Raw genomic sequence first — 26,893 nt, forward strand, 5'->3', positions numbered from 1 at the left:
ACCAGCCCAAGCTAAGTAGTAACATTAACACTATGCCATCTAATTGCAGTCGCTGTACTCATAATATACAGTAAAACTATCGCCTTATGGTGAGGATAGCCGTGTTGCAAGCCCAGCTTCAGATGCAATCGTTAGGCAAGGACAATGTAAGTGTAGGAAAGGATGAAACAGCGTCTGTGCCACCAGTAAATACAGATAGTAGTATAAATCCCCTCGCACAGTCCCCACAGCCGGACAATTTTCTCAAGGCTTCTGGAAAGAAATGCTGTCGGCATGCTCAACCGGTGTCGCTCATTCAGCCGACAGAAACTTTCAACCGGTTCTCCCCATTAAGCAATGAGTTGGAGTCAGAGGCCGAGCCTTCTCAGGTCTCTCCTCCACCCGTTACGGGGTCTGAGTCTGAGGCTGAGCCTTCTCAGGTCTCTCCTCCACCCGTTACGGGGTCTGAGCCGCCGAAGCCTCCCAACATTAGCTCTGACAAATTGAAAACCCTAGTCGTTGGCGACTCCATTACCCGCAATATTAGACTTAAAAAGAATCATCCAGCGATCATACACTGTTTACCAGGGGGCAGGGCTACCAACGTAAAGGCTCATCTGAAGAGGGTGCTTGCTAAGGCTAAAATCGGGGAGCGTAGAGAGTATAGGGAAACAGTCAGAGGTCACCAAGCGCAACATAGATTCAGCGTGTAAATTAGCTAGAAAGATGTGTCTGCATCGAGTAATTGTCTCTGGCCCCTCCCAGTTAGGGGGAGTGATGAGCTCTACAGCAGAGTCTCACAACTCAATCACTGTTTTCTGCCCCTCCCAAAAGATAGAAGTTGTAGATAATTTGACTTCTTTCTGGGACTCACCCACAAACAGTACCAAGCCTGGCCTGCTGAGGAGTGACGGACTCCATCCTAGCTGGAGGGGTGCTCTCAACGTATCTATCAACATAGACAGGGCTCTAACTCCTCTAGCTCCACAATGAGATAGGGTACAGGCCAGGCAGCAGGCTGTTAGCCAGCCCAATAAGACAGGGTGCAGGCCAGGCAGCAGGCTGTTAGCCAGCCCAATGAGACAGGGTGCAGGCCAGGCAGCAGGCTGTTAGCCAGCCCAATGAGACAGGGTGCAGGCCAGGCAGCAGGCTGTTAGCCAGCCCAATGAGACAGGGTGCAGGCCAGGCAGCAGGCTGTTAGCCAGCCCAATGAGACAGGGTGCAGGCCAGGCAGCAGGCTGTTAGCCAGCCCAATGAGACAGGGTGCAGGCCAGGCAGCAGGCTGTTAGCCAGCCCAATGAGACAGGGTGCAGGCCAGGCAGCAGGCTGTTAGCCAGCCCAATGAGACAGGGTGCAGGCCAGGCAGCAGGCTGTTAGCCAGCCTGCCAGCTTAGTGGAGTCTGCCACTAGCACAGTCAGTGTAGTCAGCTCAGCTATCCCCATTGAGACCATGTCTGTGCCTTGATCTAGGTTGAGCAAAACAAAACATGTTGGTGTTTGCCTTAGCAATCTCACTGGAATAAAGACCTCCTCCATTCCAGTCATTATTGAAAGAGATTGTGATGTCTCACATCTCAAAATAGGGCTACTTAATGTTAGATCCTCACTTCCAAGGCAGTTATAGTCAATTAACTAATCACTGATCATAATCTTGATGTGATTGGCCTGACTGAAACATGGCTTAAGCGTGATGAATTTACTGTGTTAAATGAGGCCTCTCCTCCTGGTTACACTAGTGACCATATCCGTCACGCATCCCGCAAAGGCGGAGGTGTTGCTAACATTTATGACAGCAAATGTCAATAAAATAATTGTTTTGAAGATTGCTTTTCATCTTTTGAGCTTCTAGTCATGAAATCTATGCAGCCTACTCAATCACTTTTTATAGCTACTGTTTACAGGCCTCCTGGGCCATATACAGAGTTCCTCACTGAGTTCCCTGAATTCCTATCGGACCTTGTAGTCATGGCAGATAATATTCAAATTTGTGTGCAAGTACAGGCAATGTTCTTTCAATGCTTCTGTTATGTCACAGACTCTGAGACCTCTGTAGTCAAAGTCACGGGAAGCTTAATGTAGGAATGCTATAGACAACAAGTCCTCTTCTTTGTACACCTTGTGGTGTCATTTGATAGTCCGCGTAAAAGCTGTTTGTGCAAGAACTAGCAGGTTTGACATTTTAAGTCTCCATGCAGGCAATCACACGTTGCCCCCAAGGCCTTGTCAGTGACTCAACAGGAGCTTACATCCTCAAATGAACTAAGACAAGCATGCAAGTGTGAGAACAGGGGAAAGATTGTGACCGACATCTTGATTGTTCTATGAAATTATTCGTGACAAACATACAGTATGTTATCTTATACACTTGTACGATGTCACATCAATTGTCACGATCGTCGTTAAGAGAGGAGGACCAAGGCGCAGCGTGATGAACGAACATGTTTATTTATCACGCTGCGCCTTGGTCCTCCTCTCTTAACGACGATCGTGACAGAAGAACCCACCATACAAGGACCAAGCAGCGTGTCCAGGAGCAGGCAGACTGGACATGGGAGGAAGCGCCGGGAAAGGAGATGGAGAGGTTGGCGATGGCCCAGGTGGGCAAATCGTGGTCCTGGGAGGACATGCTCGGGGGCAAAGGGCCATGGGCTAGGATTAAGGCCCTGGCGAGAGAGGAGCAGCGGCGTCAGCAGTGTCATCGTCGGACGGACGAGAGGCAACCCCAAACATTTTTTAGGGGGGGGCACACGGCATGGGCGGCTGGGCAGCAGGAGGCTGCCACAGGGCGATTTGGAGAGGAGGCCACCGGGTTTGGGGGGCCAGAAGGCAGGTTGGCGGAGCCTGGATGGAGAGCGGAACCAACTTCCCGTACTCAGGCATGGCAGCATGGGACTGGGCAGGTTCCGCGGTATGCGGAGCGGCGTTCTGTGCCACGAGTGGTCCGGCATAGTCCTGTACGTCCTGTGCGAGCACCCCGCACGTGTCGTGCGAAGGTGGGTATGCAGCCAGGACGGAGTGTGCCGGCTCAACGCTCGTGGTCTCCAATGCCTCTCCGCGGTCCCGGATATCCTGCGCCAGTGTCACGTGCTGTTATGCCAGTACGGGTACACAGCCCTGTACATCCTGTGCTGATGCCTCACACAGAGTGTGTGAAGGTAGGCATTCAGCCAGGACGGGTTGTGGCAGCTCTTCACTCCAGGTCTCCTATCCGTCTCCACAGCCCGGCCCGGCCTGTCCCTGCTCCTCGCACCAAGCCTACGGTGTGCGTCGCCAGCCCGGTCCGGCCTGTTCCTGCTCCTCGCACCAAGCCTACGGTGTGCGTCGCCAGCCCGGTCCGGCCTGTCCCTGCTCCTCGCACCAAGCCTACGGTGTGCGTCGCCAGCCCGGTCCGGCCTGTTCCTACTCCACGCACCAAGCCAGGGGTGCACATCGTCAGCCCGGTCCGGCCCGTTCCTACTCCACGCACCAAGCCAGGGGTGCGCATCGTCAGCCCAGTCCGGCCCGTTCCTACTCCACGCACCAAACCAGGGGTGCGCATCGTCAGCCCGGTTCGGCCCGTTCCTACTCCACGCACCAAGCCAGGGGTGCGAGTCGTCAGCCCGGTCCGGCCCGTTCCGGCTCCACGCACCAAGCCAGGGGTGCGCGTCGTTAGTCCAGCACAACCCGTGCCTGGGTCACCGGTGCCTGGTAAGGTACCGGTCAACTGCTCCACAACGGAGCTGAAGCTAACCGCTCCTGCTACGTCCAGTTCAGCTCCAGCCAGCGGGGCCAGACCGGACCAGGGGCGCTATGGGGGGATTATTGGAGGGTGGTGGGCAAGGCCGGAGCCAGAACCGCCGCCGAGGAGGAATGCCCACCCAGCCCTCCCCTGTTTTGCTCTAGTTGAGGCGCGGTCGCAGTCCGCGCCTTTAGGGGGGGGTACTGTAACACCCTGGCTCTGGGACTCTATATGTTGAGCCAGGGTGTGTTCTTTCTATGTGTTATATTTCTATGTTGGGAGTTCTAGTTTTGTTTATTTCTATGTTGGCTAGAGTGACTCCCAATCAGAGGCAACGAGTGTCAGCTGGGGCTGGTTGTCTCTGATTGGGAGCCATATTTATACTGTCTGTTTTTCCCTTTGTGGTTGTGGGTTCTTGTTCCGTGTTGGTCTATGTTACCTAGGACGTTACGAGTCGTTTGTTGTTTTTGTTTACTGTCCGTGTTTATCGCTAATGATAAATAAACATGTTCGTTCATCACGCTGCGCCTTGGTCCTCCTCTCTTAACGACGATCGTGACATCAATGCAGGTGAAAACCTGGAAATTACCATTAGTTATTTATTTAGTCAGTTTATCGTATATGTTATTATCAAACATGGACAGTAGCAGGATAGTAGTATGATAGTATCATAGTAGGATGATTCATTTAAATTGTTATTTAGGTAAAAATAAAAAAAGGCTAAAAGTTTCAGAAATACAAGACAAGCTTTAGACGTTCCACCTCATTTTATGTGACCAGTTTTTGTTTAGGGAGGAGGCCAGCGATAAGCGGAGCACATTTTAATCAAATAGCCTATTACATTTTAAAACATGCAGAACAAGTTTATGGTACATGAGTATGGTTGTGAGCATTGTAGTCCTGGCAACATCAGGTAACCATGCAATAAATACAACATTACAAAAGTATTAACTTTCTGTGTTTGTGTGTTTTTTTTTTCTCCCATGGCATTTTCTCTAAAATGCAAATCATTAAAATGCCCTCAGGAGAGTGAGTCAAGTCTTGCTGAAGGAAAAAAAAAAAAGATTAGCCCATGCAGGTGAGCAAAAATATGCCTAGAATAACATCTGCTGCCTAATGTGATATATTTCACAGGATCAAACGACTGACTGTAGCCCAACTAGTACCCAGTGGGTAGGCCTTCACTGGATTATTAGCATTTTACAACCTGTATTTTTATTCCCAAGTTTACACATTTAAATAGCCTATCCTACACAGTATTTATATAGCCTATCCAATTCAGCAACAAACAGTAGTTGTGGCATTTGCCCTTTTCAAGTCTTGTGAACCTATTCTCTCTTTCAGTATTTTCAGAAGAATGACTAAACAAGATTTGCCACTAGCCTATCCAATGGAAAGCTATGGTCAGTGGCGGCTCCTGAAAAAATTCTCAGGGGGGGCAATTTTTCTGATGATTTAGGTGACCTACACACATTTTGTAGGACACATGTCCAGCAACAACATGAAGACAGGGGCAGCATATAAGTCAATACCAGAAGCATTTATTGACTGATCTCAAAAGTGTTGGCTTACAAAAGCAAAATAAGTTATCACAGTAAAAATAATCAAGGGTGTTCTTTCACATTCCTCAACACTGCATAAACAATATGCATTTCCATAAAACACCTCATCTAATTGTGCCACAAAGTTGACAAGTCCAAGAAAAATACCAGGGTTGGTGGAGCCCTCAGTTTCATCTTTGCCTCGCAAAGCTAACTCAAACACTCCGCAAAACTTCACACACTGGATTAGCCGGCTGAGGATGTGGCGGTTCTTGCTAACCTCATCGTTGTGGCGGCGGACAGCTAGCCTGTATCCCTCATCCAGTTGAGTGGCAATGTTCACTCTCCCCAAAGCAGACAATCTCAAACAGCTATCCTTGTGGGTCTTTGACAGCTCATGTTTCTTAATCTTTTCTGAAAGATGGTGCATGTCCGTTACACCAGTCGCTGTCCAAGCGGTGCTGTCTGCCGTGCCGCCTTCAGGGTGAAAGAGTAAGCAGGGGTAGCAGAAGACTGCATTAGCTACATCACAGCCTGCTAGCCAGGTTTTTCGTTCGTACCAATTTTTGGAAAATCCTCGGGTGTAGGACTTTCCCCCTTTAGTAGAAACATGTTGAATTATTAAATTTGGTCTGGAAGGTCCTAATTGTTTCGTTGCCAATTTATCTTGATTTGTTCGCCGACAAAAAGGAACTTCTTTCAAAGAGACAATCGAGTTGCACTGAACGTTAGCCATCTTGACAGTAGTACGTGAATTGATTGACGCTGCTACCCGCTCTTTTCTTAGTTACGTTCATGGTTATGTTACGTATGACGAAAGCGCGTAAGTGCAAGCCCTCCCGGAACCCATAGAGATTGTATTGAAAGCTCTGATATTTGAAAAAAAAAAGATTTTACATGAGAGTCTATGAGAGACTTCTGGGGCGATTTTCAACCTGACTGAAATCGCCCCAAAAGGGGCGGGGCCATTTGAAGCACGACTTTAGCCTGATTGGACATTTAGTGGCAGATCAGACGTCTAGATTAGAACACTGTTAACTACTGTTGCCGTGATATAATTGATTAGAAAAAAAATCCCTTCCTTTTCCCGTTTGGCAGTGTGTCGCCCATATCGCCCTAATGAACACACCGCCCCTGGCTATGGTAATATGAGAAGCAGTGTGTAGACCTACTGTGGGCGTGGCGTATCCACAACATATTCAGTAGCCTACAGTACAGTACAATACGTCAGCAATCTCTGGAGCCTTCAGGTATATAAGATGACGATGACCTGAATTAGTTTCTAAATGATTGAAACCTTGAATACAACACCCATTCCTGCGATATTCTGAGGTGAGACACTTTAACTGACTCTGATTTGTAGCCAGTGTTATTAATGGCTTGTTTAGGCTACAGGTGTCTGAAACAGACATGTTCATGTTTCGTTTTGCCATGGCTTTATGTATTCATGTGATCTCTGAGTGACTCAAACATTACAACAAAATCCACCAGAGGAAAAATATTTTCTTAATCTCTGATGAAATATGGAGATCTCAATGTTGTATTATTTAGTGATCACTTATATCTGAACTGTTTCTCCTGATGCCCCTTTAGCAGCAAGGAGGAGATGAAAAAAAAATATATATATATATATTGAGACTTTCATGAGACAAATGAGCTTGGATTGAAAGGAAAGGGAAAGGGGGTCAGTTGTAAGGAAAGGGAAAGGGGACAAACCTAGCCAGTTGGACAACTGAATACATTCAGCTGAAATGTGTCTTCCTCATTTATATTGAGACTTACATTTGAGAAATATGAGAAATGGATGAGATCTTATCATTTTATCCTCATGAGCATATTCATGCCTTATCTATTATAAATTAGACATTTCTGTATTTCAATTTCAATACATTTGCAAAAAAAATGTTTCCTTTGTCGTTATGGAGTATTGTGTGTAGATGGGTAAAAAATATATATATATAAATATTTAATATATTTTGTAACACAACAAAATGTGGAATACATCAAGGGGTAGGGCTACTTTCTGAAGGCACTGTACATTTAGAATGTCGTTGCATTCATGCATTGTTAAGCCTCCAACCAGTAGTGTAGTGGAGGGAAGCTACAGTGCCTTCGGAAAGTATTCAGACCCCTAGACTTTTTCCTCATTTTGGCACGTTACTGCCTTATTCTAAAAAGTATCAAATATAATTTTTTCCTCAACAATCTACACACAATACCCCATAATGACAAAGCGAAAACAGGTTTTTAATAATTTTGCAAACGTGTTAAAATAAAAAACAGAAATACCTTATTTACATAAGTATTCAGACCCTTTTCTATGATACTCACAATTGAGCTCAGGTTCATCCTGTTTCCATTGATCATCTTTGAGATGTTTCTACAACTTGATTGGAATCCACCTGTGGTAAATTCAATTGATTGGACATGATTTGGAAAGGCATACACCTGTCTATATAAGGTCCCACAGTTGACAGTGCACGTCAAGAGCAAAAACCAAGCCATAAGGTCGAAGGAATTGTCCGTGGAGCTCCGACACAGGATTGTGTCGGGGCACAGATCTGGCGAAGGGTACCAAAACATTTCTGCAGCATAGAAGGTCCCCAACAACACAGTGGCCTCCATCATTCTTAAATGGAATAAGTTTGGAACCACCAAGACTCTTCCTAGAGCTGGCCGCCTGGCCAAACAGAGCAATCAGGGAGGTGACCAAGAACCCAATGGTCACTCTGACAGAGCTCCAGAGTTCGTCTGTGGAGATGGGAGAACCTCCCAGAAGGACAACCATCTCTGCAGCACTTCACCAATCAGGCCTTTATGGTAGAGTGGCAAGATGGAATCCACTCCTCAGTAAAAGGCACATGACAGCCCGCTTAGAGTTTGCTAAAAGGCATCTAAAGACTCTCAGACAATAAGAAACAAGATTCTCTGGTCTGATGAAACCAAGATTGAACTCTTTGGCCTGAATGCCAACCTGGCACCGTGGTCCTCTGTAGCTCAACTGGTAGAGCACGGCGCTTGTAACGCCAAGGTAGTGGGTTCGATCCCCGGGACCACCCATACACAAAAAAAATGTATGCACGCATGACTGTAAGTCGCTTTGGATAAAAGCGTCTGCTAAATGGCATATTATATTATATTATATTATATATATTATTATATATATTATATCCCCACGGTGAAGCATGGTGGTGGCAGCATCATACTGTGGAGATGTTTTTCAGCGGCAGGGACTGGGAGACTAGTCAGGATCGAGGCAAAGATGAACAGAGAAAAGTACAGAGAGATCCTTGATGAAAATCTGCTCCAGAGCGCTCAGGACCTCAGACAGGGGTGAAGGTTCACCTTCCAACAGGACAACGACCCTAAGCACACAGCCAGGACAACGCAGGAGTGGCTTCGGGACAAGTCTCTGAATGTCCTTGAGTGGCCCAGCCAGAGCCCGGACTTGAACCCGATCGAACATCTCTGGAGAGATCTGAAAATAGCTGAGCAGCAACGCTCCCCATCCAACCTGACAGAGCTTGAGAGGATCTGCAGAGAGGAATGGGAGAAACTCCCCAGATACAGGTGTGCCAAGCTTGTAGCCTCATACCCAAGAAGACTCAAGGCTGTAATTGCTGCCAAAGGTGCTTCATCAAAGTACTGTGTAAAGGGTCTGAATACTTATATAAATGTGATATTTCAGTTTTTTATTTTAAATAAATTTGCAAAACTTTCTAAAAATCTGTTTTTGCTTTGTCATTAAGGGGTATTATGTGTAGATTATTGAAGGAAAAAAACAATTTCATCCATTTTAGAATAAGGCTGTAACGTAACAAAATGTGGAAAAAGTCAAGGGGTGTGAATACTTTCCGAAGGCACTGTATACTAATTTTTCAGTGGGCATTGCGTATACTAAATCCCCACAAAAGTAGCGTAGGTCTTCTGGTAGAAGGAAAGGCTTTCCCAAAAACATTATCAATTAAGTGTTAACTAGCTACAAAGTAGCCTATGCCTACCTGGCAGAATTGTATCATGATTATTTGTATCAATCCGGTGGCCATTTGTTTTGCTAACTCCATCTCATATGCTAGGCTACAGAAACACACAACAGTGCTAGGTGCCTATGAACTTGAATTATAGGGTAACTACACTCAAAAATATAAAAATATAAGATTTTTCCCAAACCTCAAAAGTGGTATTTTGATGTGGTTTATGCATTGTTATGGACTTAGAACAACCAATTTTGTTATTGTTCTATTAAAATAGTGTGACTTTGAGAGCAAAAACCTGAAAAAATTGGAAATATCTGAAACCTGTGAATTTCTGCCTCAGTTGACAGCCAAATGTATCTGTTTCAATAGTAGGACTACTAATAGCCTACTTGCACAATACAGCTTGGGCCTGACTGCGAAAGACCAATATAGGATTTATAATTTTAGGTAATTCAGAGCTTATGTCACTGTTTCACATATCGTCTTTCACAAAGGGCACTTTCCTTCGCTGGGCAGGCAATTTGGCAAATTTGGGGCAAATTAGAGTACAACTACACCACTGCGTTACCTAATGTTACCTCTGGCATACTGTAGCTAGCTAGCTAAACGCGCCTCAGCTGCTGTCAAAACAGTGGCAACACCACACTCTAGTTAGCTAGCTAATGTTAGCTGTGTGTAGCTAGCTAGCTAGTATACCACTATTTTCAACCCGCTAGTTATGATTTAGATAACTAGCTGCATTATTTTATTTTTATGTTAGTTAGGTAGATTCTTCAGCTCGCCCCGACTAACATTAGCTATATCTAAACTCTGTTAGCATGTGTAGCTAGCTAATGTTAGATAACTGGCTACTCAGTTTGATTTAGCAAGTTAGCAGGCAACCTAGCTGGTAAGAAATAGTTGCTAACAAAAATAATGCAGCAGTGAGACTATGTGAAAACTGAGCCATGTTTGAGAAGGTGCATCCAAATCCTTGGAGTCATAATACAGTCATTTCGAGTATTATTTGAGATGTAATTTCATTGTCTCATGCATGGAGACGTATACAGGAGAGTTCAATTAGACCTATTTAAGATAATTTAGAGATTTCTTATTTTGATCCGAATAAGACAAATATGAGCTTCTATGTGGTTGTTTCTCCTGAGCAGAATTAGAGAAATATGAGAAAATGCAATCTTATTTTGGTGTTAAAGAGGAACAAAGGGGGGAAAGATGAGATCTCTTGGATTTTGCTTTCCTATGGGAATGGTCAAAAAGCAAACTAGCAAAAAACGTTAACTGACATAGGCTAGTTGATCTAGACATTTCTGACAATATATAAATAGATCTCTAAGGTCTGCAATGAGTGACATGACAAGAGGAAAACTGCTGATGCACCACCCAATTTCGAAATTGCACCTTGTGCATTCTACTATTACAACTTTCAAGAGTAAGTTGAAAGCCCGACCGAGTTCCTTAAAAAAACAAAAAAACACTGTGATAAAGGATAATCTAGATAGCATTTGGAATCGTGCTGCAGCGCGCAGCACAGACAAATACACTACATGGCCAAAAGTATGCGGACACCTGCTGGTCAAACATCTCATTCCAAAATCATGGACATTAATATGGAGTTAGTCCCCTTTGCTGCTATAACAACCTCCACTCTTCTGGGAAGGCTAGGTGTATCGATTAGGCCTGGCTTGCAGTCTGCGCACCAATTCATCCTAAAGGTGTTCGATGGGGTTGAGGTAAACGCTCTGTGCAGGCCAGTCAAGTTCTTCCACACCGATCTCGACAAACCATTTCTGTATGGACCTCACTTTGTGCACGAGAGCATTGTCATGCTGAAACAGGAAAGGGCCTTCCCCAAAGCACTGAATAGTCTAGAATGTAATTGTATGCTGTAGCGTAATTTTTTTGGACAAACTGACTTGTTGGAAAAGTGGCATCCTATGATAGTGACACGTTGAAAGTCACTGAGCTTTTCAGTAAGGCCATTCTATTGTCAATGTTTGTCTATGGAGATTGCATGGCTGTGTGCTCAATTTTATACACCTGTCAGCAACGGGTGTGGCTGAAATAGCTGAATCGACTAATTTGAAGGGGTGTCCACAGTGTATAAAATCGGTGCAATAGGCAAATATTTGACATGTCATTGTCAACATTGACTTCATTGTCTGTGAAACCATTCCTAAGTTTGTATTTGTTAAATATAGAGTATTACACTTTTAAATACACAGCTGAACTTGCTGTATGCTATTCCTTCTTGCATTTTTTAGGGGCTTTTCATTTGATACATTGGATGTAGGCTAAATATTATGAATAAGATCTTTAAAATATAAAACAATATCTATAAAAGCGCTTTTTCAAAAATACTGAATGTACAATATGCTGAAGGAAATACTTTTTTAATACTACTGTTGAATAGTAGTTTTGCATATCTGTTATGTTGTCAGCACTTAATAATGCACTATGCTATTTATATTTCGGCTCCACCTATTAGTATTTCATCATTTCACCCTGCTAACAGATCCTGCATACAGTACAACAATGCCTCCTCCCGGTGTGTGCGTGAGTATAATGCAGGAGCGCCACAAGAAAGAGGGTGTTGGGAGCCTTGCCAACCCAGAGAAACACAGCAACCAAGACTTCCAGCGGCTGAAGCAATACTGTTTGGTCAGGGGGGTAAGGTATATCGATGAGATGTTCCCCCCAGACCACAACTCCATTGGTGATGGGCTACTTTCCCCTGATGACATGGGCAGGGTGGTGTGGTTGAGACCAGCGGTATGTTCAAGTCTTCATTCAGATCTGCACACATTACAACACAGGGTATTAACTGATTTTATTTGTAATTATGAATAGAAATTATAAATATTATTAATAGTTTTAACGTGTGTATTCACTCTTCCAGAAAATTGTACGGAATCCAGATTTTATTGTTGATGGAATTTCAAGGTTTGACTTTGGGCAAGGAATAGTTGGTAAGTGGATTTGGTTGTAAACAAGCGTCAACATATACCACACCGTGCCCCTTGCATTATAAATGTCATGATGTACAACATTTCTTTTAGGAGATTGCTGGTTTCTTGCTTCCATTGGGGCTTTGACGTTCCAGAATCACATCCTGGAGCAAGTAGTGCCCCTAAACCAAAGCTTTAAAGATGACTACTGCGGAATATTCCACTTCCGGGTAAATAACCTTGGGCTAAATAACTTATTAAAATAACTATCATCCTTTGAGGGTTAGTAATGTATTGACACAGAATATATTGCATTGAAAAGGTTCTGAGATGTATTGAGAACTATTGAATTGTAATGAATGATGACTGCTTATGCTGCGCATTTCTCAAGCCCCATAGAGAATGTTCTCTGTAGGAATCATTGTCCTCTCCTCCTATCTTTCAGTTCTGGAGGTTTGGGAGGTGGGTGGATGTTGTGATCGATGACAAGCTACCAACAGTTGACGGCAGGCTCATTTTCGTTCATTCAAAAACTCCCAATGAGTTTTGGCCCGCCTTGCTGGAGAAAGCCTACGCCAAGTATGTGAGCCACATCAGTTGGTTATATAAGGCACCTTCTGATATACACTAACACCACCTTAATTGTAGGACTTATTGACCTGTTTCTTCTGGCAGGGTGTGTGGCTCCTTCGCAGACATGAATTTAGGGACCACTTCAGAGGCTATGATGGACTTCACTGGAGGGGTTCACATCACGTTCAAGCTCACTGACGCTCCACCAAATCTGTGGGACCTCCTGTTCAGAGCTGCCAAGTCAAAATCTCTGATTGGATGTGGCACACCTCAAGGGGTAGCTTTGATGAAGCTTTGAACAAAACCGTTAGTAGGGCAGTGAGAAATGCATGTGTCAACTTACCGCAAATCATCCATTGATGTCAATAAAATATCTGCAGGGTAATATGAGTCATGTGGCGTAGTTGAAGTTAAAAGATATGTCCTGTAACTTTTAAACACAAAAGAGATGAAGGTTGTGTTCATATTGTTCATATTCAGCCATGTCCTATTTTGTGACTGAAACTTCTGTTATGTTATGGTCCGATTAGTTTACTTATGATACCTAATAACCTGTGTCTGTTGTAACGTAGGAAACATCAGCGAACACGGTGGCACCCAACGGATTAGTGAGGGGACATGCCTACACCGTCACAGGAGTTAGCCAGGTACTGTATGGAACTAACTATGTGAGGGAAATGCTTTGTCAATATCTGGTTCTTCCTGGAGGGAAATGGGAGCGTTTGTGTGGTTTGTGTGGTATGATTTTTTGCCCAACCCTAAATGAACCCTCTCCTCGTGTTCATTCTGGTTTCTTCCACAGATCATGAGCCAAGGCATGCCAGTGAATCTGATCCGCCTCTTCAACCCCTGGGGCCAGGGAGAGTGGATTGGAGACTGGAGCGATAAGTAAGGACTATACAGTATATTCTGATGGCGACATGTAATGACAGCAATTGTCTTCAACAGGTCTTTATGAAATGTCAGCTAATCTCCCTTACCTTTTACATTGCATTCAGAAGTCACTCACAAGCAGCCAAAGCATTAAAGATTTTGCATTGTTGTCTCTTGTTTTGTGTCTTTAACTTTAAATGTTAACCTTAAATGTTTTTAACCAACTGCGGAGAGAAACATTCCTAGTTTCCCTAAAGCTAATTTAATCCCCCCCTATTCATGAAAAACAAGTTGTTCTGTCAAAAGAGTGATAATCCAGTCTAACCTTTACATTTTCACTCAGCTGACCTTTGTGTAATGGTACTGTATGTAATGATATGTAATGGTACTATGTAATGGTATGCTACGTCATGTAAATGGTATGTAATGGTATGTAATGGTATGCTACGTCATGTAAATGGTATGTAATTGTACTGTATGTAATAGTATGTTCTGTCGTGTGAGGTCATAAAAGTCTGCCAAATATTTGCAAACAGCAAGGTTGATGGTGTTGCCGTCCCTCTTGCGCTTCTTACAACATGATCTTCCTGTCTGTGGCCAACAGCATAACATTTTAAAACTACTTAGACTTTTCTCAGGAGCCTTATCCCCAGTTCACCTATTGATGTTTGTTTTCCTGTCAGTTCCTCCCTGTGGCAAACAGTGAGTCCTGACGATCAGAAGATGTTTCTGTCAGTGGAAGAGAATGGGGAATTCTGGTAAACCATATTTGCTGAAATGTGTTTGTAGACCATGTTAATAAGTGGAACTGACACATGCAGTGTTTCAAGTACTGATATTTCAACACCTTATCATTCACAATTTGGTTGTCTTCTCAGGATGACAATGAAACATTTCTGTGAGAATTTCGCAGAAGTGGATATCTGCAGTCTGTGCCCTGATTTTCTCGATGGCAACCCCACTTGTCATTGGACCCCCTCATTCCACGTTGGCAGATGGGTTGCAGGAACCACTGCTGGTGGTTGCATGAATTTCCCAAGTAAATCTTATCTTGATTGACACGGAATGATATGCAGTTCATGATGACTACAACATTTCATGAATCTACAGTCAAAATATGTTTTGTCTTGTCTCCCAGACAGTTTCTGGACCAATCCCCAGTATCGGGTGAAGATTGGGGGATTGGGCGGGGACTGCTCTGAGACACAGGGGGACAACAACATGTTGGTGTCTCTGATGCAGAAGCCTGATAAAAGAAACAGACGCCTGGTCAAAAGTCTCCACATTGGCTTCTCCGTCTTTGAGGTCAGTGCCCTTCTTTGGTGCATAAGCCGTATAACACTTCTCACATACGACCCCTAATAATAAACCGTATAACACTTCCCACATACGACCAAGATGCACTGCATTTGCAGCTGAAAATGTGTATTTCTACCAAACCAATTAAATGACTAGACTTTAATCTAAACCAAGTAAAACAAGTTTATCTAAACTTTTATCCACAAATTTTTTTTTTTTATCATTAAAACATTTGCAAATATGATCCAGACCCAACTACATGTACAGTATGATGTCATCCCAGAAGAAGAAATTCAACAGCCCAGATATGCTATTGTTCCTGCAATTGAATTGTATTTGTTTTACTTTCTAACAGGTGCCTGCCCAAGTAAGTAACTTTTATACATCATTTTCACAAATACAGTTATACAAGAACTAATGAAATACGCTGTTGTCTAGATAGGCCTACGCATACTCCTTGGTCTGTAGTTCCTGTTGTACAATGTTTGTGCAACCTGGTCTCAGAGCATTTCGTATTATTCTGTATGTAAATCCGAGAAAACCATTTAGTATGATATGTTACGTTTGGTATGGTTACATACCAAGGTTGGCAAACGAAAGGAGGGTGGTTGGGTAGGCATATAACTTGAACGTCTAGCAACGGTTGTGTGTTCGAAACTCCTCAAGGACAATTTTAGATAATTAGCAACTTTTCAACTACTTACTACTTTTTAGCTACTTTGCAACTACTTAGCATGTTAGCTAAACCTTCCCCTAACCCTAACCTTAACCCTTTAACCTAACTCCTAACCCCTAACCCCTAGCCTAGCTAACGTTAGAGAGCTAGATAGTGGTAGCCACCTAGCCACCTAGCTAGAATTCGTAACATATTGTACGTTTTGCAAATTCGTAAAATATAATATTAATTGTAATTCTGTCACACCCTGATCTGTTTCACCTGTCTTTGTGATTGTCTTCACCCCCTCCAGATGTCGCCCATCTTCCCCATTAGTGTTCTCTGTTTGTCTGTTGCCAGTTCGTTTTGTTTCGTCAAGCTCCTGTCTTTTTCAAGTTCCTGTTTTCTGCCTGCCGTTCTGTACCTTGACACGCCACCTTGGACTATTGACCTCTGCCTGCCCTGACCCTGAGACTGCCTGCCGTTCTGTACCTTTTGGACTCTGATCTGGATTACTGACCTCTGCCTGACCTTGACCTGTCGTTTACCTGCCCCCTGTTTTTGTAATAAACTTTTGTACTTTGACACTGACTGCATCTAGGTCTTCTCCTGACACGTGATAAATTCGTAACATATCATACGAAATTGTCAAGAGTTCCTCCAAAGCTGCCTCCTCTCCTTGTTCCGGCAGGCTTCGGCGTTCGTCGTCACCGGCCTTCTAGCCACTGCCGCTCCTCATCTCATCATTCCATTTGTTTTGTCTTGTTTATTACACACACCTGGTTTCAATTCTCCTCATCAGTACCTGTATAAGTGTTCCCTCTGCCCCATTGTCTTTGTATGTGATTGTTTATTGTGGAGGTTATATGAGCTCGGTGGAGCTCCTTGTACTTTTATATCGACATATATACGGAATAAAACTTTATTCTGTGATTTACCCTCCTGCGCCTGACTCCGTCCAAATCACACACCACAGAATCACACACCTGCCATGGAGTCAGCAGGAGAATAGCCCATGCCTCGAGTTTTGGCACGGGTCCACTAGCATTCCAGGATTCTAGCCAGCTTGGGAGAAGCGATGGATCAGGGTCTGCAGGTCGTCCAACGCCTGGAGAGGAGAGGACCCGACCCGTCGGGACCAGCTGAGCGACCGGATCCGGCCACCCACACTCCAGCACCCCAAGGGATTAATCTATCCCGACCGAGGGAGTTTGACGGGACGGCTGCCCGCTGTCAGGGATTCCTCCTGCAGCTGGACCTCTACTTCGTGAACATCATCCCTGCTTTCTCCTGCCTCTCAGGGAAAGCCCAGGAGTGGGCCAACGCGGTCTGGAGAGAAGGAGGAACCGCGTTGGACAACTACGGGGAGTTCGACCACCCGCCCGAAGGACAAGAGGCGGGCGAGTGTCTAGTCCAACTGAGGCAGGGGACGAGGACCGCGCAGGACTTCGTCCTGGAGTTTCGGACCCTAGCAGCTTGGTGCGGGAGGAACGAGCGGGCCCTGATCGACGGATACCGGTGCAGCCTGCGAGAGGACGTCCGATGGGAGCTAGCCTGCCGGGATGCCATGTTAACCTTCGACCAGCTGGTGGACATGGCCATCCGGTTGGACAACCTGCTGGCTGCTAGAGGACGTCCTGGGAGTGGTTTTCCCATTTCACCCCCGCCCCCCCCAACTCAGAGTCCGTTCCGATGGAGCTAGGTGGGGCAGCGATCCGGGAGAACGGAGGAGGACAGCTTCAGTGTCACGCTGTTGTCAGGGTTCTTCCGGGTCTGGAGGCGGCAGGCAGGGAACTCTCGCATCACCCCAGGAAGCGCGAACCCACACTCAGTCAGAGCCTTCTACTGCACACTGCACCATACACGTCACCTTCCCTGCTACCCCGTAGTTTCCCATTGTAAGGCGCTGATCGATTCAGGCGCAGCTGGGAACTTTATGGACAGGTCGTTAGCTCTAAGTCTAGGTATTCCATTGGTTCCCCTATCCACTCCACTGCCCATCAAAGCACTTGACAGTCGACCATTAGGGTCAGGGTTCGTTAGTGAAGTTACAGCATCAGTCACAATGGTTACCCAAAGGACCCATAGAGAGCACGTCACATTTTGTATTATTTTGTCACCCGATTTCCCTGTTGTGTTGGGTCTTCCCTGGTTAGCACTACACAACCCCACCTTTTCATGAATGCAGAGTTTTCTCACGGGGTGGTCGCGAGAGTGTCAGGGTAGGTGACTAGCTGTTTCCGTTGGTGCAACCATGGTGAAAAGTCCAGACACTTCCCCCCCGAATACCTTGATTTGGCGCACACGTTTTCCAAAACACAAGCGACCAAATACGACCAAATTACCACCTCATCGGGGCCGGGGGGATTGCGCGATAAACCTACGGGTAGACGCTGTGCCTCCCAGGAGTCATGTATATCCCCTGTCGCAGGCTGAAACGGAGGCAATGGAGACGTACGTCTCCGAGTCCCAGCGCCAGGGGTTCATACGTTCCTCCACTTCGCCCGCCACCTCAAGTTTATTTTTTGTGAAGAGGAAAGACGGAGGTCTAAGCCCGTGCATTGATTACCGAGCATTGAACAAGGGGACATTAAATTAAATAGTACCCGCAGAACACCAGTCTCAACGTCAACAGTGAAGAGGCGACTCCGGGATGCTGACCTTCTAGGCAGAGTTGCAAAGAAAAAGCCATATCTCAGACTGCCCATCTTAATCTTTTATTTTTATTGGCCAGTGTAGTATACGTCAATCGTAGGTGTTACCATTAATTAAAGAGTCTGCTCATACTGAACGTCGATCATAAGGTTTATTCAGATCACAAGCTTCAGCATGAGTAACAGGTGACATGACACCCGGAGAGACGCCTCAGAATGGCTGCTTGCTCTAACCTCTCCGTCATTTCCCCCCCTATTTATAAACAATGATGCCCCCTCTTCTGGCCAATCACCAGTCTCCCCTGTCTACAACCCACCTGTCTGTGGTATGTGGTATTACACCTAAAACATTGCCTTCTGATACTAACCTAAACAACATTCCTTGTTCCTCCAAAATAGTCATAATCTCAATACACGACATATTCCCCCCTTCGAGACGAACTAAACGTCTCGAAACCAAACAGAATAGGATTATGACTAGTAACCATTTATCTCATTGAGTATCTTTAACATTAAACCAAACCCATTCTCCTCTTGAGTGTAAATACCTTTCTATGAAATACCTGTTTATGGAGTGTAAATACATTGCTATGACATATGAACAACTATTTATGAAGTATGAACACATTACTATGAATTATGAACAACTGTTTCTGAAGTATGAACACATTACTATGAATTATGAAGAAATCTCTATGGAGTGTGAGAGCGAAAAACTGTCCAGCAGCCATCCATCCATATCAATCAAGACAGTAAAATTCTCTCACCGTCCCTCTGCCCCAGGCAACCACCGTCGGTACTCCAGATAACCTCATAACTCATGTAAATGCATTTGAAACTATGATGTAATTAAATACCCATGTAAACAAAATCCTATCCATAAATATCCACTCTCAGGCTGGTCAACCCATAGGACCTGAAAGGGAATCTCTCCCTGCGTAACCCTCTGTCCCTAACCCCATCGAAATAAACAAAAGCATCTACGATCCTCATCTGCATTCAATAACATCAAACATAATTCTACTAAAATCAATACCTAAGAATATGACACAATTATGTATTACACATGTCTATATTTCATTGCAGACACTGGAATGTAGTCCACTACACTTCCTCTTCCTATAGTGTCCTCTTCCAATGGACTTGTTGATGATGGAATCAGCCACACCATCCTTGTTTCCTCTCCTCCAGTCATATTGTCTTTGTTTGAGTATTCCAATCTCCACATGCTTCTCCCACATGCTTCTAGAATGACAAGAAAATAAACGACCAAACAGTATCCTTTGCAAAACAACCACTTTCAAATTAAACCTCCATTTCACCTAAGAATTTAAAAAATGATACATAAATGATGCATGAATCACATTATCCATTCCCCCCTTTGATTCATAAATCATACTAAAAATCATACTAATATTGAAAAAACAATTTGAAAAATCATCAAATAATCCAAAATGATATTTATCCCTCAGTTCCACTTGTCCATCTTTATCCAGATCAGGAACAGTCCACACCGGCATCTGAGTGTTGTCTCCAGGCACCACTTCTCCAACCTATCTCAATCTCATAACTTTCTCAAAAGTCAGTACAAACATCACACAGTGTTATCAAAGCTTAAACTAGAATCTGACCCATCACTGCCCCTACTGGCCTAATTGATCTTGCAACCAAATCCTTTCAAATGCTTCCCTTATAATGCATCTATAACCCCAGTGATATTATCTGAACTATCTGGACTCACAGTAATACACTAATATTTATCAATATTATCTTCCCAAATGTTACACCATACCATGAATGAAGTCCCCCCTTCTCCCTTAAACTTATTCTTCAATGATAGGCTTGAAGACTATGACATGTCGCCATGTGTCTGCTAAATGACCAAAATGTAAATGCAATGTCACCCTTTTAACCCTAGATTTAGCTGTGTCCAATGCTATCCCTCTTATAATGGTAAAACCTCATATGGAAGCTTCAACGTTGACCTGTAACAACATCCTATCCCCATAGGGTAAGAATATACTCTATCATAATTTCCCCTTATCCTCTAAAATTCCCATAGTCACATTGTCAGTCAAAAGCTAATCTTTTAACCATCAAAGTCCTGCTCTTCTTACTACCTGATATATAAAAAGTAACCTATTATTTGTCATTACTACCCTTAAGGTCATGCTTATCCAAAGTTATCATCTAACATCCCAATCTGATCTTTCCATAAACATACCCCTTACCTCATATGTTTTATTAGAACAAACACAACTTTTAGCCCTCAATATTTCACCTGAATACTTAAGGTTTCCACTGTTACCTGACTTTACATCTAACAATTCCCATAGGGTAATCCATTTACCCAAGAACACTTAAACCCTACTGTTTTGACAACAACATTATTTTATCTGTCAATGACTGTTGCCAATTCCACAGTTATGACAAAGCTCAAAACTGATCCACACCTGACAGAGGCTGCGCAACCGTCTAACAGGTCCTGGATGGAATTCTCAACAGACATGGACCCTCAAGATTCCTCACTGATTCTTACAGAATGAGTTAATCTATCTCTAATTTTCACAACAGAGGAACGAGCAGCACTGATCAGATGCCCCCCCCCTCTGTCATCAAAATCAAAAGACCCCATACTGTAGCTTCCATGACGAATCTCTATTCTCCATTTCAGATTAATCTATATTGTTTCTATTAATATCGGCTCTCCTTTTATAACCCTATTCGTAATAACCTAAACCCCTGAGTCTCTCTTGCTGCCTCCTTCAATTTCAGAAAAGTTGTTGTCATCCTTCCTACATTTGCTATTACCATCGTATCATTAATCCCTTCCAAAGTTACCATTAAAGTAGTTGATTTAGCTGCTGTATTAACCCTAATTACTTCTAATGCAAAATTTCCCATATCCTATGTGTATTATTCACTGTTGGAGTGACTACTGTCCATTCAGTTCTACTCCTCCTGAACTCCCTCAATGACTGTGAAAACTTCTACAGACTTCAAATCTTCCATTATAAGCGTTACTTTATGAATTACATTGCCCTTTAACCATGAATTACATTGCCCTTTAACCAATAATTCCTAACTGAAATAAATTCTAATGCTTGCCCTAAATAAGTACTTTCTCTATAATATTACGCAACATAAGTGAACAGTCACTCCTAACCCTCTTCTAAACTATACCTCCTTTTACTCCTGGTCCTGATAACAATACTTATTCTCCATAATTATCTCTCCACATGAGAGAAACATCCCCAGCCTAAACCCTAATAAGTGTTTTCCCCTCAAATTGGTGCTGTATTGGTTCCCTTATAATCAAATGCGATATATTTATGACTTTAATACCTATCAATGTTGAAAGAGTTAAATTGCTTCTCCCTGTTGTTCTAATAAACTGAAGTGTTAATGTCCTTATTTACTCCTAGTTTTCCCATAAGACTTTGAACTCCTTCCTTGTACTTCCATCCATCCCCACTAGTGTCACTTTTTCCCCCTTTCAGTTCTACCTCTAAACTTTAAACCTCCTGATTATAACAAAATACACCTATAATGACCTTGATCTCCCTACTGGACAGTGTCATTCATTACTGTTCTCTCTCACTACTAACTTTAAAACTTAGCTTACTGTCTCAGAGTTCCTTCACCCCTAGTTCTCCTAACCTATTTTAATCTAATCTTTTCTCTCATAACATTTAAAACCTTTTCCCCTGACTTATTGACAAAATCTCTTACCACCAAATTTCAGAATATGTGATTGGGAAAGTTCCCCACCTGCTTCTGACTCATTACACACAGACTTGGCAAAACCGACTAAACACCTTTTAGCCTAACCTCAAATCTCTTAGTGTAAGAATGTAACCCAAAATAACAGTCACCCCTATTAAGTTTTTTCCCAGACAGATGGTCTAACAGGCAATCTAATACATTATCATCCTTCCTATGATATTATCTTTTAAGCAAATGGTTCCCAAAAAACCCTACTTCTTAAAATATTCTACCAGACAGTCAGTATGCCTCTGATTGAACACTTAAATTTACACCATGCATCTCTTCCCAACACTGCCATAACAGCATCTTCTAATATTAGTATGTCTCTTTTACTTCCTCTTTGACTTTTATAGCAGAGCTCAATTGATTCCCTAAGAGTAATTAAACTATTTTACTACTTCCAATCCCTATCCTAACCTAATTAGTTTATTTTACAGAGTGATATGTTTAACCTTTTTAGACTGAACCCCGATAAGTTTTTCCCCTATTCACTATCACTTCTAATGGTCAGTTGTTTCAACTGTTAGCTATTTCCTCTTCTTCTCTAATCGATGCTCTCAGCAATGCACCCCTTCCGGATATTCTCGGCACTCTAGAATATTTAGTGTTCACCTGAAGCACCGGTGATCTTCACTTGCTCGTTGATCTTCCTCTGTTTCTTCTTCTCCAATTCTGTGTCTGTCCAGAAACTGACAGTCTATATGGAACATCTGGTCCCCCCTTGGTTGGTACAATTGCCTTTGATATTGTTCAGTTGAAGCTGTAACAGTGATTGTTGATTTGATTCACTCTGATTCTTCATAACCAACACTTATTTTCTTCTTCTCCACCACCAGTTATAAGTTGTATTTGCTTGAGTTTTCTTCGTCCGGTTCTTCTCATCGTTGACATATCAGTATTCTTCAACCTTAGTTCCAAGTTCTGTCCTCGAAATATCATCTTCCATCATCTTCTTACTAGTGGGCTCTTCTTGACCTCAATGTGTTCTTCTTCAATTCTTGGGATTAAAAATGTTCTCCGCAGGTTTTCTCCTTGTCTCTTCTATATCTTCAGCGTCTCGAGCTGTTCCTCTAGCTCCCTTACCTCTCCCAAAGTCGTCTCTTCCTCCAGGCCTGATACGCCTCGGTCTATATCTCCTATTTCTTCTTTGCCAGTCATTGTAGGATAAAATCCTCTTGAACATACAACACCTTTAATCTCCAAATCTTCATCACTTTCTTCATCAGAACTCGAATCTCTTGTCTCCTTCGTTCAACTTTCATCAGAGATCAAGTCTCCAGTATCCTTCTTTCCTCTCTTGCCACTTCCTTCTGATCAGAGTCATATCCCCCCATGACCTCTCTCAATCACTCATCTTCATCCTCCTCATCTCCTTAAGTTCCCAGACATCCCATTTTCTTCCGTCTTCTGAATTCATCTTCATCGTTGTTTCTGCTCGTATTCGTCTTCATCTCTGATGCCATAATCACCCTGCTAGATGATCATTATAAGCTGAGAATAAACATCCCTAAGCTCTACTTTTTAAACCTATCTTATCGCTGACATATTTTATCAATTTTTGTTTGAGAATGAAGGGCAACTTTTGTTTCACTTGCCGGATAACCTAGCAACACTTTAATTAAAGGATTACCCCTATTTCCACCCGTGAAATGACTCTCATAGTCCTGATATCTTTTTCCCCATTGTAACACCCTTTTATATTCCTTTATTGTGAACTATCTTATTCTAGACTGTATAAGTTATATAGGCTTCCCCCCTTAAATTATTAATATAACCCTAACAACCTTCAAAAAAAAATAAAAATAAAAATAAAATTTTTTTTTTTTTTTTTTTTTCCCTCCTCCCAAAAAAAAATTAAATAAAATAAAATATGAATATTAAAAACATTCAATTAAATGCCTTATTCAAAAACCCTTTAATTAAAAATAAAACCCATTAAAAACTCAATTAAAAATTATGAATAAGTTAAAACCAATTTTTTATTCCTATATCACCAATTTATCAATTAGTGTTGAGTATATTACCACAACCCATCAAATGCAAGTAAATGCAAGTTAGTAATCTTCAGACTAAAATACCCATAAACAAAGCCTTTAACCCCTTGCTCTATAACCCCTAATTATCATAAATTTAAAGAATAATCCTCAATCCATCCTTGATTCTCAACACATCTGTAATCAAACCCCAGTGATGCACATAGCCTCCAAAATGCAATTTTTAATGAAATAGTATTTGCCAAGCCGATGTAAAATTGTCATAACATCACATATCTGGTTAGGATGATTTTGTGTACTAGCCTGATCCGATCCTCTCCTGCATCATGTGATGTCACGTCATGTGACGTCACCCCTCCTCTCTCTCGTCTCGCCATTCCATGTTCCTCTCATATTTCAAAAAACATAGAAACACACAAGATTTCAGCAGTTTATGCAATTAATCAAGTTATCCACATTCAATGCATTATACTTCGTCAACATATATTTAATTTATAAATTTAATAGGTCCCAAAACAAGTTTCATCTTAACCCACCGCCGTTTATAAACTTATAAGATTCGTGTTAAACTCTCCCTGGGCCTATTTGTTCCGTCGTCTGGGTTCCTCTGTCTCCCCCTGCAGTTTAACCAATGTGTTGTTTTACAGAAATCCCACGCATGCGCAAATATCCTTTATTACATAGATCGCTCCAAAACATTTCATTTAATTTTAATAGTCTTATTTTAATTAATTATACTCCGTCAACATATATTTGATCTATAAATGTACTACATCTCGCCAAATAGTTTAACGTTCACATAACAGTTACTTTAACGATTTTAAAAGAGTCGTGTTCACCTCTCTCTTCCGGTAGCCCTTAAACCCCTGAACAAGAAACCCCAAACAAACATATGACCTTACGCCACCATTTTGTTTCGTCGACCGCATGTCGTAGATTTAGTGCCATAAACCAAAACGTGTCCTAATCTCGTGTCATAAACTCCCCCTTTCTGTAGTGTAGTGTCGCAAAATTAAACGCATGCGCATAACCATTCAAAAATACTTTTCACCGTGGAAGAAAGATTCTCTCTTCTCTCTCCCCAAACATAATAACAGTCCAGCTGTAATTCCCATTTCCCCCTTATAATCAAACAACATTTACCAGCGCTCACAAAACATATAACCTGACTTACAAACACATAAACAAGTTTAAGAGACTTTCACCCGTCGCAACGGAATCTCTAAGGATATCCGTTAGCATATAGCCCGCAACACAATTAGCATTCAACCTTAGCAGTTAGCTTAGCCTACGGTACATCGTGACACAAAACACAATTAGCACTAGCATCCAGCCACCATGATGTAGCATGATTCACACTTTAGCCTTACAAAAATTAGCCTTTAGCCTCAAGCCTTAGCATTTAGCATTTCGCCACGATGTACCACGTGACCCGAACCATACAATCAAGCCTTAGCAACGAGGCACCACGTGGCCTGAAACAATCCAGCATTAACACCAACCTCCAGCTAACTGCAGCCTACTAGCTATACCAATGAACACCCCGCACCGCGGCCCAATCATTTTCCATGATTATCAATAATATCTCCTTCTAACTTTATGCTGCCTTGAAAGATGAATCTCATATCAAGCGGTTATCCCCAAACCAATTTCCCGTCGACCAGAGGCGGAGTATAACATAAATACACCAATTCACTTCATAATTCCCGCTTAAGAAATCAACCTGATTCAGTCTAACTAAGCCCAGGATTTGTAGCCCACTTAATAATAATAATAATAATTATTACAAGTCGCCTCGTTTCGAGGTCTTTTCCAGATTCACGGTGCCCTAAAAAGGCATACGTATTCCAACATTATTCTCTACCAATCCATTTGTACAATCCATTGTTGTAAACAGCGTTTACACATCAACCAAATTTAGAATATTTTCGTTCAGACTCCCAGTTAACAGCAACACCATACCTCAATAACGACCCAAGTACTTTTAACTGTACACCGTCAAAGCCCTCTCCCCAATCAACGAAATGACTAGTGTCCAAAGTTTGTGAATAATCTCACCTTTAGCCGGCTTGAACAATAGTCAACTCACGAATCCAGGAAAGGGACCAATAACGATGCAATCAATATCTCAGCGGAGCCTCCATTTGTAGTATACGTCAATCGTAGGTGTTACCATTAATTAAAGAGTCTGCTCATACTGAACGTCGATCATAAGGTTTATTCAGATCACAAGCTTCAGCATGAGTAACAGGTGACATGACACCCGGAGAGACGCCTCAGAATGGCTGCTTGCTCTAACCTCTCCGTCATTTTCCCCCCTATTTATAAACAATGATGCCCCCTCTTCTGGCCAATCACCAGTCTCCCCTGTCTACAACCCACCTGTCTGTGGTATGTGGTATTACACCTAAAACATTGCCTTCTGATACTAACCTAAACAACATTCCTTGTTCCTCCAAAATAGTCATAATCTCAATACACGACACCAGTCTGAGATATGGCTTTTTCTTTGCAACTCTGCCTAGAAGGTCAGCATCCCGGAGTCGCCTCATGACGTTGAGACTGGTGTTTTGCGGGTACTATTTAATGAAGCTGCCAGTTGAGGACCTGTGAGGCGTCTGTTTCTCAAACTAGACACTCTAATGTAATTGTCCTCTTGCTCAGTTGTGCACCGGGGCCTCCCACTCCTCTTTCTATTCTGGTTAGAGCCAATTTGCGCTGTTCTGTGAAGGGAGTAGTACACAGCGTTTGTACGAGATCTTCAGTTTCTTGGCAATTTCTCGCATGGAATAGCCTTCATTTCTCAGAACAAGAATAGACTGACGAGTTTCAGAAGAAAGTTATTTGTTTCTGGCCATTTTGAGTCTGTAATCGAACCCACAATTGCTGATGCTCCAGATACTCAACTAGTCTCAAG

The 26,893-nt window shown here is 42.9% G+C and overlaps 1 protein-coding gene across 1 annotated transcript in view; it reads left to right on the top strand.

Moving 5' to 3' along the window:
- Nucleotides 1–6,462: 6,462 nt before the first annotated feature.
- LOC311103012 (calpain-1 catalytic subunit-like) overlaps nucleotides 6,463–26,893 on the top strand; it is a gene marked incomplete at its 3' end in the record, with an annotated part of 37,831 nt that continues 17,400 nt past the window's right edge. The window contains exons 1-12 of the mRNA XM_084144506.1: nucleotides 6,463–6,570; nucleotides 11,728–11,984; nucleotides 12,112–12,181; nucleotides 12,272–12,390; nucleotides 12,606–12,739; nucleotides 12,836–13,010; nucleotides 13,306–13,380; nucleotides 13,536–13,621; nucleotides 14,290–14,364; nucleotides 14,485–14,645; nucleotides 14,745–14,911; nucleotides 15,261–15,272. Coding sequence (XP_084000632.1) covers nucleotides 11,748–11,984; nucleotides 12,112–12,181; nucleotides 12,272–12,390; nucleotides 12,606–12,739; nucleotides 12,836–13,010; nucleotides 13,306–13,380; nucleotides 13,536–13,621; nucleotides 14,290–14,364; nucleotides 14,485–14,645; nucleotides 14,745–14,911; nucleotides 15,261–15,272 — 1,311 coding nt within the window. The 5' untranslated portion in view covers nucleotides 6,463–6,570; nucleotides 11,728–11,747. The remainder of the gene's footprint in view (nucleotides 6,571–11,727; nucleotides 11,985–12,111; nucleotides 12,182–12,271; nucleotides 12,391–12,605; nucleotides 12,740–12,835; nucleotides 13,011–13,305; nucleotides 13,381–13,535; nucleotides 13,622–14,289; nucleotides 14,365–14,484; nucleotides 14,646–14,744; nucleotides 14,912–15,260; nucleotides 15,273–26,893) is intronic.

The sequence above is a fragment of the Coregonus lavaretus genome, assembly GCF_964263955.1.
Source record: "Coregonus lavaretus genome assembly, chromosome: 27".
Taxonomy (NCBI): Eukaryota; Metazoa; Chordata; class Actinopteri; order Salmoniformes; family Salmonidae; genus Coregonus; species Coregonus lavaretus.